At 42.0% G+C, this 17,942-nt stretch overlaps 1 protein-coding gene across 6 annotated transcripts in view; it reads right to left on the bottom strand.

Moving 5' to 3' along the window:
* The window catches only part of RECK (reversion inducing cysteine rich protein with kazal motifs), a 138,185-nt gene that overhangs the window by 44,386 nt on the left and 75,857 nt on the right, over positions 1–17,942 (bottom strand). For all 6 annotated transcript variants that reach the window (XM_067569862.1, XM_067569863.1, XM_067569865.1 and 3 more), the window contains 4 exons: positions 13,346–13,525; positions 11,857–12,069; positions 3,771–3,907; positions 1,817–1,957 (listed from right to left, as the gene is read on the bottom strand). In XM_067569862.1, coding sequence (XP_067425963.1) covers positions 1,817–1,957; positions 3,771–3,907; positions 11,857–12,069; positions 13,346–13,525 — 671 coding nt within the window. The remainder of the gene's footprint in view (positions 1–1,816; positions 1,958–3,770; positions 3,908–11,856; positions 12,070–13,345; positions 13,526–17,942) is intronic.

Genomic DNA, 17,942 nt, shown 5'->3' on the forward strand with positions numbered 1-17,942 from the left:
CTCCTATATCAACCACTTTGAATCACTCTCTTGTAACAAAGTCAGTCCAGTGCAATGGAATCCATCTTTTTCACCCTGACGGCCAAACATACTATTTCATAAAGGTCATGGGGACACAATCAGTACTTTTAACTTGTTCCCTAGGCTCACTCAAACACCTATCCATTCTCCCTCCAGGGCTCCCACAGCCCAGCAGGGATGCCAGCCAGAGAACTACTCTTCCTTCCTTTGTGATATAGCAGATGGTCAACAAGGGAAACTGCTGAGCAGCTGCAGGAGTAAAGTAACAGCAGCTGTTCAGAGCATTCACAGCTCACATCAGAGCTGCTCCTGAGGCTTCAGGGGGATATTGTGTGGCATAGCTGAGGAGGTGATAACCTCTGCTTATTCCCAGTAGCAATGGAACCGATTCAAAAAATTCAATTTTTAAATCTGTGTGTATCTCTTAGATGACATATTTTCCTAACACAGTTGCCCTGGAGGGACAAAATTTAGGGGCACAAGTAGCCTCCAGGTCACCGGTTGACTCCTGCCTCTTTAAAGGGAACTGGAAGAAATGGTGGTGATATCTGATGTAAGATTGACAATGTTCAGCCACAATTGGTGACTGGGTTTATAACTTGGGAGTCTGGCTAGAAAAGGTGACAAAAAGACATTTTACCAACTATTTACCTCGTTAACACTTGCCCTTCTCACTGTGATGTAATTCATCCATCCTTGCATGTGTATATATACCTACCAAACTAAAGTTTCCATTTCATGCATCTAACAAAGTGGGTTTCTGCCCACGAAAGCTCATGCCCAAATAAATTTGTTAGTCTTTAAGGTGCCGCAGGACTCTTGCTGTTTTGCTAAAAACAGACTAACACAGCTACCCCTCTGGAATTTACCAACTATGAGTATAGTCTTATCTTTTAGACGAGGATCTTGCTACCATCATCCATGTCTTTGTCACTTCAAAGTTCAACTACTGCAATGTACTCTATATGAGGCTACATCTCAACTTTAAGCGGCTTGAGTGGCAAGCAGAGTATTCTATAGATAGCACCTGACACCTGTGTTCTAGGACCTGAACTGGTTCCTGTGAGCTTCTGGAAAGACTTTAAGGCACTGGTTTTGACTTATTAAGCCTTCTGTGGCCTGGGACCAGCCTACTTGAGACATCACCTTTCTCTAATATAGTTAGAATAGCAGTTAATGAAAGCACTGACACTAGATCACTCTCAATATTATAGAGACTTGTCAGGTGTTTGCCATAAGGTCCCCCAGGGCTCTTGGAAGTTTCTCCATACCCTGGTCTGAAATAGCCGATATCTGAGCACTTTCGGGACTCGCTGCAGAGTCCATTTGTTTCACCTGACTTTTGAAGGAAAGTAGAGGAATGGAGATACAGGTCAATGTAGGGAGGGATTAGTATTTGATTGTGTGCTGCTCTTTGCTGAAGGAATGAGCTGATTGGTATTGCATTATATTTTTGTAATTTTAAATTACTGGCATGATGCTCAGAACCTGCATAAAGGCACTTTTATTTATTCTAAATTGAAATAAAATGTTCAGATCTCCTAACGGACAGAAAATTACTTAACATATGTCTTTTGAGGGAAGACAGAAAAATGAAAAAGGGAAGTGAGAAATTCTTGGGAATGCTAAAAAAAATTGAGAAGACAACCCTTCTTCTTGGGAAAAAATATGGTAGCCATGACAATCCTAAAACAGTTTTTCCTCTTTTGGAGTATTACTGGCACATTTTAAAACAACCTCTGCAATTCATGTATAACTAACAGCTAAAGTGTAAACAGCAGCCCAAACCTCTTACCTTGAACACAAAAATAGGGAAGACAAGGTTCTCCAGACTGACATCCTTTTCTATTTACTTCACACAACTGATTGGCAGCACAAGGATTTGGATTACATGGATGTGTGACCTCTTCCACAATGTTACCTAAAGAACTCGGACCTGAAAATGTAATTACAGATGAGCTGCAGTGACTTAAATAATAATGAGGTTCATAATTTTTCTAATAAAGCATGGCATTTTCTATTTTGAAAATAGAATTTTATTTTGCCATATATAATTTCTTGAAATCTTTCATTCTCCACTGTTGATAAAAGCTTATGTAGAAGCTTGAAATGAGATGCAAGGTATAAATGAGTTAACAAATTAAGCCCATCACTCCTGGAAACCCTAACCCAAATTCTAGATCAGAAGTAAAAATGTGTTTAATCTATTTTGTTCCCCAAACAAATATTGTCTACAAAACAAAACACAAATTGGGACTGATTGGCAGTCTCTAATCAATAGAAACCCCATGACAGCAATAGCAGGGTTGTTAAAAGACAGTTTGAAGATGAATTGGAAGCATACATTGTTTCTTGAAGACAATTTGGTGTCATTGGTAAACTGTTAAGATTCAACTCAGTTTCCCTCTGACTTTGTAGTAATGACTTCCTTGCATAAATGGAAAAAGGAAAGGGGAAAGGAGAGACATGTGAAAGAGGTAACTCAAACAGAGAAAGATGCATCTCAGAATCTTTAATGCACCACTTCTAGGAATGATGGGAAGAGGATGCTGTAACAGATACTATAACCACATGCACATACTGTGTTTTATGTTTAAAGCACAAAAACCTCAAAAAAAACCCACCACCCAACTGTATCAAGATGGGCCCGATGATATGAATTGTAAAGAACTCATAGCCCTTTGTATCAATATAGATGATGTGCATTAGTGTCTTTCTGACCTACCTGAGTGTGTGTGAGGGGATGCCCTACAGAATCTGGAATCAAATTCAGATACCCAGATTTTGAAGACTGACCAGTTGGGGGATAGGGAGAAGGACTGGTTTTACCTATTTTCAGGAGGCTGGAAGACAAAGCAAGACTTTTGGTATAAAAGGTTGAGTTTAACCCCACTCAGATATTTCCTTTTGATTCAGCAAACAGATAGGACCTTTGTTCCAAAGGCAGCCCCAACTCTTACTGAAGGGTTGCAAAGACTTTGGCCTACCAGGGCCTCGTGGACAATTTCTGGTATGTTTAGTAAGCGTATAAATCCATGTATTGTTTTGTGTATGTTTTCTCTTTGTGTGATTTTACCGTAATAAATATACTCTGCTGAAAAACAGCTGTGTGGTAACTTGAAACAACTGGCACTCACTGGTCATAGCCCTCAGAAAGAAAGCACAGCACAGGTGCTGGCTGTTAGGCAGACTGGTTTGCTGGGGATATCACAATGTATGGCAGGGGGCTGCGCATCCTCAAATTTCTGGTCAGAAGGTAGTGGCACACAAGTTTCTACCCAGAGACAGGTGGTGGCTGGAGGCCTGGGACCTGACTGTATACTGCTGCTGTGGACAAATGAGGGGGGAATATAGATGCAGTTACCCTGAAACTGAGACAGATGCCTTTTGTTAAGTAAGGAAATGTCGGGGTCATGTTTGATTTTCTTGTTTCTCAATACTTTTGGGTGTGAAGGGGTTCTTTCTGATACACAGGCTAGTTAACCTTATCAACAAGACACTATTATTTTGAAGATATATTTGAAGCATAAATATTAAGATGCAATAGTCCAGATTTTCTGCCAGTATAAATCAATGTACATACACTGAAGCCACAGAAGTGAATCCATGCTGGGGTTCTGGTCCAATATATTAGAGGAAATAATTTCAGCTCAACAATTTCATGACTGCATTTTTTTAAATGAAATACTGGTTAGAATTTTAAAGCATTTTTCATTCCAACCCAGTTGCACAGATATTTTGATACTCACTAAGATATGTATCCAAAGGGATACAGTTCTTAAAGTCATCTGTTGGAGATAGAAGTTCACAAATGCTTTCAGCTGTGTGGCCCTCAGGAAATTTATTTTGGTCTCCACATTTCTTGAGAATTTCCACACAATCTGATCTTCAGAGAAAAATAAATAATTATACAGCATGAACACACTACTTGAAGAAAAAAAAAAAGCATAAAAAGTTTATTTTCTCCCAATCATTTATACCATTCATCACACACAAACATAGAGAGATATTAATTTATGATATGCAAATAAGAGTTATAGTAACTTATTGCTGAAATGGCAGGGTTTTTTCACCCTGGGTTTGGATATCTAATATTGTAACTGTCCCACAGCAAAAACAAGAAGAAAACCAACAAAAACCTCTGAGACCTTAATAGCCCCTTTATGCCAACTTGCAAAGGGCAGACTCACACTGTTGTCTGGATATTTAGGCAAACAGAGTCTTATAAGGTATCATATAAGAACTGGTCACGAATAACATTATGTGATGTATGTATAGTTTGTGTATAAAAAATTATGTACGTGTGTTGGAAATGTTTCCTAAAATATGTTTTGGAAGCAGTGGATAAACAAACCTGCCTTAGACAAAAGAAAAAACAGTTACTAACCTTTCCATAACTATTGTTCTTCAAGATTTGTTGCACCTGTCCATTCCATGTTAGGTATTTGTGTGCTCCAGTGCACAATTGTCAGAGACCTTTTACCCCTAACAGTACCCATCAGGGCAGCCTAAGCAATCTCTGTTGTCTCACACACATGGCATAAGCATAAAGATGGAGCTGCCTCAGGCCCCGATCAGTTCCGTCCTACCAGAACAAACCCAATAGAGAAGAGAAAGAGAGTAGGTCAGGGAATGGACATGTGCAACACATCTCAAAGAACAGTTACAGTAATTTTACAGTGTTTTTAATTCTTCAAGTGATTGCACATGTCCATTCCACTGCAGATGACTCACAAGCAGTCACATCTGGAGGTGGGTTTGGAGTCCATTTGAATAGGGGATGATAATCACTTGTCTAAATTTAGTACTGTCTCTAGATTATTGAGAGATTGCATAGTGGAAGGCAAGTGTGTGACATGATGACCAGATTGCCACTTTGTAATGTCTAATATGTGCACATGAACCAGAGAAAGTCTCAGAGGCCATTTGGAATCCAGTCAAATGACCCAGTATGCTATCTGGTAGCTCCTCATTAACCAACTGGTAACATAGCCAAACACAATCAGATATCCATGAAAATATTTTGCCTGGAAACCAGGCTGCCCTTCGTTCTGTCTGCAAATGCAACAAACAATTGAGACAAAGACCTGAAAAATTTAATCAGTTCCAGATAAAATGCTAATGCTCTTCCAACGTCTGCAGTGTCTTCTCTTCCTTATTACTCTGAGGCTTAGGGAAGTAGCTGTGTCAGAAAACTACTTATTTGATATGAAAAGAGGAGACCACTTTTGTAAGAAAACTTGGATGGGGACAAAGCTAAGCGTCTTCTGTGCAAAAGAACATATACGGAGAACATGACACTAATGCCATCAACTTTCCTACTCTCTTTGCAAATGTAATGGCAATTAAAAATGAAAGGTGTAACAGAGAGCATATCGCTAGAGAATCGACGGGGGACCCATCCACTTTATTAAGACTAAATTCAGACTCCAAGGTGTAACAGGGCTCTGTATGTGTGGAACCCTCCTGTCCAAGCTCTTTAAAAATCTTACAACCATTGGGTTGGAAAAAAGGGAGCAGTTATCCACAGGAGGTTGAAATGCTGATATAGCTGCTAGGTGTACCCTTTCTGAGCTAACTGCTAATTCTTGATGTTTCAGATACAAAATAGTCCAGCACATGCTGAATAAAAGCAAGAATGGGGTAGAACCCGTTCTGCCTCAAACAGGCAGAAAATCTGTTCACTTAGCAAGTTAAATTGTCTTTGCTGATGGTCTACGTGGTGCTTTCTTGGAGAGTACACCTCTGCCACCCAGCCCTGCAGGAGTCTGAGACACAGTCTAGCATACTGGCCCACATAAGGGCATGTTGCCGTGTGCCCCAGCAGCCTTCTCATTGTTGTGAGAGGATAAATCTTGAAGTCCAGAATGGGCCTTGCCTGTGGTAGCAAGGCCCTGGCCATAGTCAAGTCCAGGACTGCTCTAATAAATTCTGTTTTCCATAGCAGAGACAAGACTGACTTGACTGTGTTTATCAGCAAGATGAGCACAACAAAGGTGGATCAGGTTGTAGGAATGCTGGACACATCAGCCCATTGACCAGATAAAGGAATATATGGATCCCTAATATCCGGAGGGATGATTCTACCCCCACCATTCACTTTGTAAAAACATGAGTGGCAGCCGAGAGACCAAAGGGGAGGACTGTGAACTGATAATGGCAGCCACTGATGGTGAATCTCATAAACTTTCTGTGGCCTTAATGAACTATCATATAAAAATGAATGTCCTTTAAGTTGAGAGTAGCATAACTGTCCCCCAACTCCAGGAAAGGGATTATGGAAGCTAGAGTGACCATCCAGAACTTCTATTATTTAGGAACTTGTTTCACCACCCTAGATTTAAAATAGGTCTGAGATCCCCTTTTACCTTTGGAATCAGGAAATTCTGAGAGTAAAACTGTTCCCCCTGACCAAAAGAGGGTCCTCATCTATAGCTCCCACAAGGAGGAGCATTTGTATCTCTTGCAAATACTTTCTCGTGAGAAGAGTCCCTGAAAGGGATGGGGAAAGAAAGATGGGGTACAAACAAAACGAAGTATATATCCCACTTCTAACATGCTTAGAACACACCGATCTGTGGTGATGTGGGCCCAACACGATAGACGTGGGACAGGCAATTTGCAAAAATTGGAAAAGAAAAAGATGTCACTCTCAGAACTGACAGACTGCCCTTGACCTGCCCATCAAAATGAGCTCTTGGAAGATACCACCTGCCTTGAGGAACTAGTACAGCCAAAGCAGATAGTAGTGCTGAGCATCTTTGGTAACCTCTGTTCCTTCTCCTTGGTAGTTCTTGGACTCAAGCGGCAAACCTCTGAAAATTCTGAGACTGAGGAGGGCGGAATGCCTTCCACTTCCCTGCTGGAGTGTAAATGCCCAGGAATTTCAGGGTTGCTCTACAGTCTTTGAGACTATGCAGAGTCTCATCTGTTTTTTCTGAGACGAGTGAGAGCCCTTTAAAAGGAAGCTCTGAACTGTCTGTTACACCTCTGGAGGGAGGCCAGAAGAGTGTAAACAGGATGACCATCTCATCGTGATAGCAGAGGTCATGTTACACGCTGTAGAATCTGCTGCACTGAGAATCATCTGTAGTACTATTCTGATGATCAGCTTGCCTCCCTCTCTTCAAGTCTGGAGCTCATTTCAACTCATCTCGGAACCTGTCTTTGAACTTTGAAACAGTATCCCACAGGGTGAAATGGTAGCATTCCAGCAAAGCTTGCTGATTTACAATATGAAGCTGTAATCCACCTGTAGAATAAAGCTTCCTCCCAAATTAGTCCAGCTTCTTGTCCTCTATTTTGGGAGGATGAAACCTGGTGTCCCTTACTTTTCTTTTCATTGGCTACTGCCACTATAAGGGAGCTTGGAGGAAGATAGTTATACAGGTGCTCAAACCCCTTAGAATGGAAATAGTACTGTGTCTCCACCCTTTTTCAGTCGGAGGCCTGACAGAGGATCTTGGTAGTCTCTATGATAGCCTCATTTATTGGTGGAACTATTCCATCTGGAGCTGCAGATGTCGGAATGTCCACCAACTTGTCGGATTTTTCCTGGACCTTCTCTGGATGGATATCTAGGGCCATAGCCATCCTCCTCCACAGCTCCTGATGAGTCTTAAAATCATCCAAAGGTAAAGATATAGGCTCCATTACAATTGCCTCATCTGGGAATGAGGAAGAGAATGCTAATAGGTAGCTGGTTCAATTCCTGCTCCTCTTGTGGCTATTCGTGAGAGGGATCACGACTCTCCTCAGTGCCAGGCTCGGTATCAACCCTATGGTGCTTGTGGCAATGATGCTTCTGACATCCTTTAGACAGAAAAGAGATGGCTGTAGGGATGTTTTTGAATGGGAGGGAAACCCCATGGGTTTCAAAAGAGCCTCTGGTACAGTCCCAGATCCCAACTACAAATAGCCCAAATGTCCCTCTTATAGGCTCCCTGCTGATATGGAGGCAGAAACCAGGGCAGGCAGGTGACATATTCCTTCTGAGGAGAATGGCTAGATTGGGATATATAGGATTCCACTTCAGAGTCTGATGAGACAAAGACCAAGGCAGTGCTAAACCTGTTGGTACCACAGAAGCAAGCTCAAGCTCAGAAGAATGGGGAGCCAGGGATACCATCTGTGGCTCTCCTCTGGACAGTACCAGCCTCACTCCTATCCTGACAACCATGTCCAGGGAAGCTGCTTAGTGCTGAGGTGAAGATGCTGGAGGTGGTACCTCGGGAGCTGGTTGGTGCGAGGCGAGTCTGTTGAACCTTTGGAGAGGACGGCATTGAGAGGTTCAACAATGCTCTCGCAGCTTCAAATGCCTCTGGAGTAGATAGTATAGGGAAAACATTCTGCAGTACTGTGGCATGAGAAGTTGCTGATGACAGTGCTTCAGAAGCTGGTTTTGACAGGCTCACATTGTGCTTTGAAGTCAACGAACACCTTTGTTTAGAAGTGTGTTCTGGGGAGTACTTCCTCTTTGCAGGCACTCCAGAGTTTATAGAGAAGCTCATCCTCTTCAAATCTTTTGATGACTCCAGTACTAAGTCCAATTTCGAATGCCTCTTCTTCAGTACCAGTGACACTTATCTGCTTCTTGGAACTCATCATGCTAGAGATGCACTACTGATGGAGGCAGAGGTCCTTGGTATTCAACCAAGGTAGAGAACTAAGGTAGAGGCTATAGCTCCAGTTCCATCACCACACATTTTAACCTGGCTGCCCTGTCTTTTTTCAAACCGGGCTTAAAGTCATTACAAATGCCACACTTGTCACTCACATGAGCTCCCCCCAGCACTTAAGGCAGCTCGGGTGAGGGTCACTATCAGGCATAGCCTTGCCGCAAGAGTGGTAGGCCTTGAAATCCAAAGAGCACAGCATATCTCCAGTATCAGGGCTGGTATCCAAACTGGGTGCCAAAACCACACAACTTTTTTATTTGTATTTTACTAACAAAACTAAACTAAACTAAACTAAACATGGGTTCTCTAGACATGTATTGAGAAGAAGCTTGCAGAAGCAAGGACAGGGAATTTCAACAACCATCAAAGGCGGCAGGAAGGAAATGAGGGAGACTGGTGCAGCTTGGCCTTTTATGCCTGCATGATGTGCATGAGACAGCAGCGGGCACTCAGGCCACCCTGATGCTAAGGGTAAAATGACAACCATGTACAGAAACACACAAATGTTTATAGTAGAATGGACATGTGCAATCACTTGAAGAAGAGTGTGGATTTACCTGTCTGCCTGGTTTCATTACAGGCAGAGGACAAAAAGTACATTTACATATAAGGTAAACAATGCAATCAAGCTAACAAGAGGTAGAAGAAACAGCTTGGTGAGCACACCCAGGGAAACACCAGACTCTGATCCTTAGTCTTCTTGGCTCTTGAGACAAAGACAACGGATTTTGTCTTTTTCCTACCTTTGTATTTTCCATTCTAGTTAAAGGATAAAGGGCCAGCACCCTCTCATTCTGTGAACTTTAGATTCTCCTACCCGAAGGGTGGAAGATGCTGGTAGCTTGATGTAAGCAAGAAAGCTGTTTATACGAAGTTGTAGCTTACTAAAGTTAAGTCTTGAACTCTAGAAAGTGTGTTTTATATTGTTTTGTTTGTAACCATACCTGTCTCCTTTTCTCTTGGTTAATATTATTTAAATCTAAGTTCTTTATTAATACATTTATTCTTAGTTTTACTATAAACCATTTCAGTGCTGTTTAATGAAGTAAAGTGAGAGTCCTTAGCTAAACCAACAGGCTGGTATGTGCTCTGTCTCTGTGGGGGCAGTAAATTTAATTTCTGTGAGTGTTCAGTGAGAGGGACCGTGGACTACACAGAGATGTCTCGGGAAACATTCAGGAACTGGGGTTCACTGAGTGTTACCTGCAAGGCAACGTTAAGGCTGGCAGAGGCTCAAGGAGTTTGCTGGTGAGGCTGACAGATTGGTGTGGCAGAGAGCTGACACATAATTTAAGTCCCAGAAAAACTCACTCTTGCTGCTGCTTATGGCTTATGGCTCTGGGTGCCCTGTGGAGAGCATCACAGCCCTCCACTTATTTAGCAGCCATGTAGAGCTCAAAAAATGGCCATGTCTTCCCTTGCTGCTTCTGCCAGAGGCGGTGGTTCTTCCCCTTCCCTACTGATGTGGTCCACTCCTCACTTTCACTCCTAGTGATTGGAAAGGGTGGGGAACTGGGACAGGACGACTCAACCAGCAGCATTTGTGTGAGAATTAGGGTATCCATTGAAGATACCACCCAGAAAATAGCAATAGCAGACAGAAAATATATACTGTGCTCCTTCAAGAGAGATCAAGAAAATTGAAAAGTCATTAGAACGTGTGGGTAAGTGCAAACCAGGGGAATGAGGGGCAGGGAGCAGTGAGGAAGCTAATGACAGAGAAAAAAACATAATGTTGGAGAGAAACCAGGGGACAGAAAGCAAGGAGGACAGGAAAACAATAAAAGGAGAAAGAAAACAATGGAAAAAGAAGGGGAAGAAAATGTTACATATTTAAAAGAATGAAAGAGGAAGATGAAAGGAGAAAGAGAATCAAATGAAAGAATAGGAGAAAAACATAATTTGAAGGCTAGTAAATTATGTTTTGTTACTTGTCCTACATCTGATTGCAAACCCCTTACCAAGAAAGAGGAAGAGGATGATCACATCATTAAAATAAGAAGGGGAGAATATCTGTGCTGAATGCAACTCGGGTAGGGGATGAAGAGCACCCTCACTATCCCAATTCAAGCACTGCAGGGATCAAGAGAAATCAGACAGACAGAAGTCTTGCAGAGAGAGATGGCTTTATATATCTGTAATTTAGCCTGCCTAGAAAAGGCAGAATGGTCTAGTGCAGCGGTTCTCAACCTTTTTTTTTTTTTTTTTTTTTTTTTTTTACAGTTTAACACTCGGGTAAATTGACAGGGTAGAACTCGGTAAATTGGCGGGGTTGCGTGGAGGGATCGATGCCCTCCGCCGAAGCCCTGCCACCATTTGACCGTTTTTGGCGGCAGGGAGGATGGGACTTTTGGTGTCAGTAGGCTTTCTTGGCGGCGGCAAGGGGGGAGTGGTCAGCGGCGGCGCGGTTTCTCGGCGGCGGCACGGTTTCTCAGCAGCGGCAAATGGGGGGGGATTCGGCAGCAAGGGGGTTTCGCAGCGGGGGGAAATTCGGTGGCAGAGAGCTTTTTCGGCAGCAGAGGGGGGGAGGATTCGGCGGCAGCAAAGTTTCTCGCCGGCGGAAGGGGGAAAGAATTCGGCGGCGGTGAGCTTTATCGGCGGCGGCAGGGGGGGGATTCGGCGGCGGCAGGGTTTATCGGCGGTGGTGGGGGGGGGGGGGGGGGGGATTCAGCGGCGGAATCGGCGGCAAGGTTTGCCTCGCGTACCACCGAGCCGTCTTCCACAAACCACCGGTTGAGAACCGCTGGTCTAGTGGAAAGAGCACTTGACTGGGAATCAGAAAACTTGGGTCCTATCCAATTGTTGCACTGACATGTTGTGTCAACTTGGACATGTCATTTCTGCACCACTGTTTGCCCTTCCAACACCTTTGTTCTGTCTATTCATATATGTAAAGCAGGATGCAAAAAAACCTGAAAACTGATCTTTATAATAGAAACATGAAAAGATTTTTCTCTACACTCTATTCATTTAAAAGCTTAGCACTTTCAACTCCCATTTACTTTACTAGAAGTACATTAACAATTCAAGATCAAATTCCTTCTGTGTTTGCCTTTTCTAACAAGTCAATCAAACCCAGTACTATAGTAGATTGTGGTTTTGGTTTATATGTAAACTAAAAACTACTGAAGTTGAAAAGATTTATGATTGTACTTACTTGCAAATAATACTTCCTCTAGATTTACTATGACAAGGTTTAATCTGCAGTGAGCAAGCAATTGCCTTCCACATTTCTGGTTGACATTTTTTAATGTCAAGAACAGGAATGTTTATAAATGGCATCTTAATACTTCCTTTCTCCCAAAGCTTCATGTCATTCATGGCTCCTTGGTCTGACTGGGCATTGCAGCTTCTAAAAAGTTCTGTTGGTCTTAAAGGAAAAAAGTTAGCATAGCATCTTTATAAAGCAGGGAAAAAATAAATGTACTTTATACAACATAAATTCTACAACCTGTGTAGAACCTATGCTATGTGTTGTTATTGGTATAAAAGACAACTGTGTACAACCCCTCCAAGAAAATGATTTTTAAAAATGATTTCATGAAGATACCTTAAAAATAATAAAAATGAGAAAATTAAGTGTTTAAAAGCTGAAACTCTGTTTTCAGCTCTACTTGTTGGGTGAAATCCTGATGCCATTGACTTCAATAGGGCCAAGATTTCACCTGTTGTGTCTATATATCATTGTCTGTAATTCCTAGACAAAGTTGGAGGGATCTAATTCAGTAACAGTCTTTCATATATATATTTAAAATTCCTAATGTATTCATTTTTGACCTTGTGCCTTATTTTTACATATATAAATAAACAAGGGACAAGATTAAAAATTATACATTTGTATTCTTTCAGAGAACATTCACCACCGTCATAATCTATTGGAAAAATTCAGTGCTTTATAAAAAAGCTGCCTGAATACAACTCTGATTTGTATATCTCTGGAAGAATAAGAATTTTAAATAAGAACAGATCATTCTGAGACAATTTTATGAGGAAAATTTTAAAATTTAATATGAAAAGCTACATATTGTGACTACATTTTGTAATGTACAGTATACAGTATTTAAGTATACAGTTTTTTTGCTTTTAAGAACTGAAGGTTTACTTATAAATTGACAATTTGGTCTCAGTGGTATTTCAAAGTAAAAAAATCAGGACAATTACAAAAAGGACCAGGTTTTGTTTTATAAGAGAGGCAGCAATGAATTGTAACAACATTTGTGGCAACTGTATTCTAATGTGCAGAACCAGATACATATCTAGAACTAGATTTATACCTAAAACAACTAATGGAACAATAAAGAGTGAGTAATAAATGTCTATTTGTCTGTACAATGAACAACCAGGGAAACATTTTACTAATGAGTAGCAAGATTTTACAATACACGTGAACTTTTATTCCAATCAGTCTCATCATGATAGCACTGAATATGTCTTTCGGAAGTGTGCTCTGTGTTTCAAAATTAAACACAGTTTCTCAAGAATCTTTCTAAAAAGATTTTACTTGAATAATGAAATAAAAAGTCACTATCTGATTACAAAACAATCTTTGGGAAAAAAAAACTATAACATGAAGAATATAAATTGGAAAAAAAATTTACTTAAAGTACATGAATTTCTTTATGAAATATTTAATGCATTTCTGTTACCTGTTATTAAAATTAGTGCAGTAAGTGAGATTTCTACAGCCCAACTGACAAGGTTCTCGTACATCTGCTAAACAGGTCAACATGGAAACTTCAGCGGGGCTGTATTCACAAAAGCGATCAAATTCTTGCCAACTCTGTGTATTGCCCCAGCTTGTGCTATAAAGTTTAGTGCATAATTCCCTGAAAAAAACAAATCAAATTAAAACAAAAGCAATTTTTTAGATGTCTTGTACCATACAAAAAGAAACTACATATTCTCATCATGAAGCCCATATTCTTCAAAATTCTCACTAAAGTTTTGGTTTTTAACACCCAGACAGTTTGTAAGATTGGGCCCAATATGTAGATGTAGACAGACCATTCAAGTTGTTCTCCAGAGTGACAGATTTCATTTAAAAAGCAAAGTAACCCTCTAGCTATGATACTTGTGAAGAAAACTTCAGAATGTGAAGTAGGTACAAACAATGCAAAGATATCTACTGGAGTTTGTAGATAGCCTGAAATAGTAACTCTGAGGTGAGAATTGCCCCATCCATTTCTATGGGTGATAACTCAGATGGTAATAAAGAGGGAAAAAGTTCTAACCCCATCCCTCAATTTCAAGTTATATAGTCTCCTGTTCAAAATGAGGAGCAGGAGGAGATGTCTGTCTTCCCCCAGTTCCCAAAGCTTGAGGCTTCGAGATGCTTTCATGGTTCCCAAAATACCCACACCACTATACACGTCCTTGGTGGCAAACACTACACTTGTCTCTATCCAAATGTCAAGACCTCCAGGCTCCCCTCCCAGACAACTACTACAATGCAGTTCCACAGTGAAACACAAAAATCTGCAGCATATTCAAAAACTGAAGGCAGGCTACAATAAACTGAGTATTTAACATCAAATTAAGTAAATAAGAAACGGATATATTGATTGTTCTGCACTGTATTGTTGTGTTTTGGAGGAGAAGCAGCACTGCATAATTCCAGGACATATAGGACCCTGTTTTCAGTTGCTTATAACTTTGGCAAACATACCTATTTGTGCTGAAATTTTATATACTATATGTCTCCCTCAGGCAGGTTTTTTTTTTTAGATAATTTCAGTCAAAATGGGTTAGCTGTTTAGAGAACAAGATTAGGGAAAAATACATTGTTTTACCTATGTTAAATTCTGGTGACCTTTTCAGGGACTTGAAATTTGGCTAGAGAAGGGCCTTTCTATCAGGAATGTGTATTTTGCCATCTTTGTGAAAATTTGCCCAAATTTTGCCATTATAAGCCATTGAAAAAAATTACAGTTGTACATGCTCAGAAGATTTTTTCAGTTTTATCAGCTAAAATTGCTGACTGAGCATGCTCAAGTGTTTAACAGTTCTAGTGTGGAACAAACTATGCATGCATCACCCCACCGACAGCCTTATTTCTGGCATTATCTAACTTTGACTTCTTGACTCTGCAACCTTAATAATGTTCTTTTAACATTATCGCAGCCTGAAAGCCTAATGAAAAATCATAAAATTAACCATAGACATAGTATCTTTCACTCATTTTAGTCTTCTCCCAAATGCATATTAAAATAAAACAAAATCATTAAGGCTAAATTCACTTATAGCACTGAAGATGTTTCTGAATCATATGACTTACTAAAAAACCCCAACCAGATACCAGTGCAGAGTTGTTTGGGTTTTTTTATATAAATGCAAAGAGTCTTGTAAATGTCCAAATCAGTTTTGCTCATAAAAATTGTAAATAAAAAAATTGCAAATAGAAAATCTGTTGCTGACCTTAGACTTTATGCGGTAAATTAAGTGGCTTTGCAGGCAAAAGTTTAATTTTGCAAGAAATAGGGGCTTACTATTGAAACCTTGACCTTCTATACTTACAGCTTTAACCAATTTTAATAAATAACAGCTGAGAATCAAATACAGAGGGAAAATGGAATGGAACATTTATAACAGATCCAAGCAAACTGAGAAAAAAAATTGAAAATCCTCATTGAATTCAAAAGTGAATTTTGGTTTGACTGCAACCATTTGAGCTTTGCTTTCTGCAGACATTAATGCATTCAAACTTTACTATGGCAAATGTTTACAAAACAGATTTTTTAGCTTGAATTTCAAATTTCAAATGGTTAATGATGGTAAAATTCACAATTCACACTGTACTGGATAATACTTAGGCTATACAGAACTGTTACTGTTCCCTCACCGGATAATTTAGCTCTCCACCATGGGGTAAACTGGGATTATTACAAATGACTACATTATTTGTACAGTAATTTAGGTGACCTATGTCATAAACTACACAGTTATGTTTAACTGATTCAATTCATGAATAATTTTAATAATTAAGAATTAATTATTCAAGAATTAAATGGCACATGAATGAGACTAGAAAAAACTCATGCAGTTAGTATAAATTATATGTTGTGAACTGTTTGCTCAGTTCTAGTTCAGTGACACTATACTGCTTTCGCTGGTAACAGCCACATTGGTAGGTTTCTCAACCATATATTTGTGGTTGATCAAACTGGAAAAATATATTGTGGTGGGGTAGGCCTATTCCACCCTGTGGGTCCTGCACTTTACCAGCCACGCCAGTGGTGCGGCTGGGAGGGTAGCAGGGTGGCGGGGGGCACAGTCCCGCCCTCTACCCCGGGCCCAGACCCAGAGACCCTGCGAGGAGTGGTCTCACATTGCTTAGTCCCTGAGACCGACTACCTTCCCTAGGTCACCTGTCCACGGCCCCACTGCTTGTGGCCTGCTCCCTGGTACCGGTGTGAAGGGTTGTTCTGCCTTCCCAGGCTGGAACCTCTCCGTCTCTGGTCTGGTGGCAGCAACGGAGGATAGTCCCAAGCTCTGCAGCTGCAGCAGGGCAGGGCAGCTCCGCTCCCCTTTGCTTGGCTCTGCTTTCTCTCCTCCGGCTGTTAACTCCCTTTCAGCCCTCTCCGCCTGCCTGAAGTGTAGGCTTTTAACTGCTGGGGCAGTTTCTTTGATAGGCTCCAGGTGGCCTAATTGGCCCAATTGCCTTGAATTAGCCCCAGCTGGGTTACCCAGAGAATAGGGCTTTATGGAGCCTGGGGCTAATATACATGCCTTCCAGCACCCTTTCATAGCCGTCCGGTCTGGCCCTGTCACACATCCTCCCCCCCTGCTCAAGCCCCCTGGGTTGGGCAACTTGGGACGTCAGACAGTGAACCCGGGACAGGCCATCGGCATTCCCATGGCGACATCCTGCCTTGTGCTGTATGGTGAACCTGAAAGGTTGGAGGGACAAGAACAACTGGGTCACCCGCGCATTTTTCTCCCTGTTCCGCTGCATCCACTGGAGGGGAGCATGATCAGTCACCAGGGTAAAGTGGCGTCCCAGCAGGTAGTAGCGGAGTGCCTCCATAGCCCACTTGACGGCAAGGCACTCCCTTTCCACTACTGCATACCTATGCTCCCTCAGGAGGAGCTTCCTGCTGAGGTACATAACGGGCTGTTCCTCGTCACCCACCATCTGCGACAGGACCGCACCCAACCCCACCTCCGAGGTGTCGGTCTGCAGAATAAATTCCTTTGTAAAGTCGGGGGCGAGGAGTATGAGGTTACTGCAGAGGGCCGTCTGTACGTCTGTGAAGGCTTCCTCTGCTGCTGTGGTCCATTGTACCATGTCCGTGCCCCGGGCCTTGATCAAGTCTGTCAGGGGGCTGACTCGGGAGGCGAAATGGGGGATGAACTGTCGGTAGTACCCTACCACCCCCAAAAATGCTTGGACCTGCTTCTTTCGGTTAGGCCGGGGGCAATTCTGGATAGCTTCCAGCTTGTTGATTTGGGGTCTCACCATACTCCGCCCTACAATGTATCTGAGGTATCTAGCCTCGGCTAGATCAATGGCACACTTGGCAGGATTGGCGGTGAGGCCAGCCCACCTCAAAGTGTGCAATACCCCTTCCACCTTCCTCAGATGTGTCTTCCAATCTGGTGTATGAATGACTATGTCATCCAGATACGCAGCAGCATAGTCGGCATGGGGGCGTAACAGCTTGACCATTAGGCGCTGGAAGGTGGCTGGGGTCCCATGTAGTCGAAAGGGGAGGACTGTATTCTGGAACAACCCATCTGGTGTTGAAAATGCCGTCTTTTCCTTTGCCTCTGTAGCTAATGGGATTTGCCAATATCTGTTGGTCAAGTCCAGGGTAGTCAGGAATTGGGCCTTGCCCACTTGGTCCATGAGCTCATCTATACAAGACATGGGGTATGCGTCAAACCGAGATACCTCGTTTAGCCAGCGGAAGTTATTGCAGAACCTCGTAGTGCCGTCCGGCTTCAGTACTAGCACGATTGGGCTACACCACTGACTATGAGATTCTTCTATGACCCCCATCTCCAACATCTTTCTGACCTCAGCCTTAATCTCCTTTCTCTTGGCCTCAAGTACTCAGTAAGGTCTCATCATAGTCCTGGCCCCAGGGCTGGTGATAATGTGGTGAGAGACCTCTGTTGCTCGGCTTGGGCTAGTCGTGAAGACATCTTGATTCCGGGCTACCATCTCCGATGACTTGGCCTTTTGGTTTGGTGTTAGGTCGGGGAATATCTTCACTTGTGCAGGTGCTACCACCTCCTGGGTGA

This window comes from Emydura macquarii, unplaced genomic scaffold, assembly GCF_026122565.2.
Source record: "Emydura macquarii macquarii isolate MOO-44397 ecotype Brisbane River unplaced genomic scaffold, CSIRO-AGI_Emac_v2 contig_2948, whole genome shotgun sequence".
Taxonomy (NCBI): domain Eukaryota; kingdom Metazoa; phylum Chordata; order Testudines; family Chelidae; genus Emydura; species Emydura macquarii.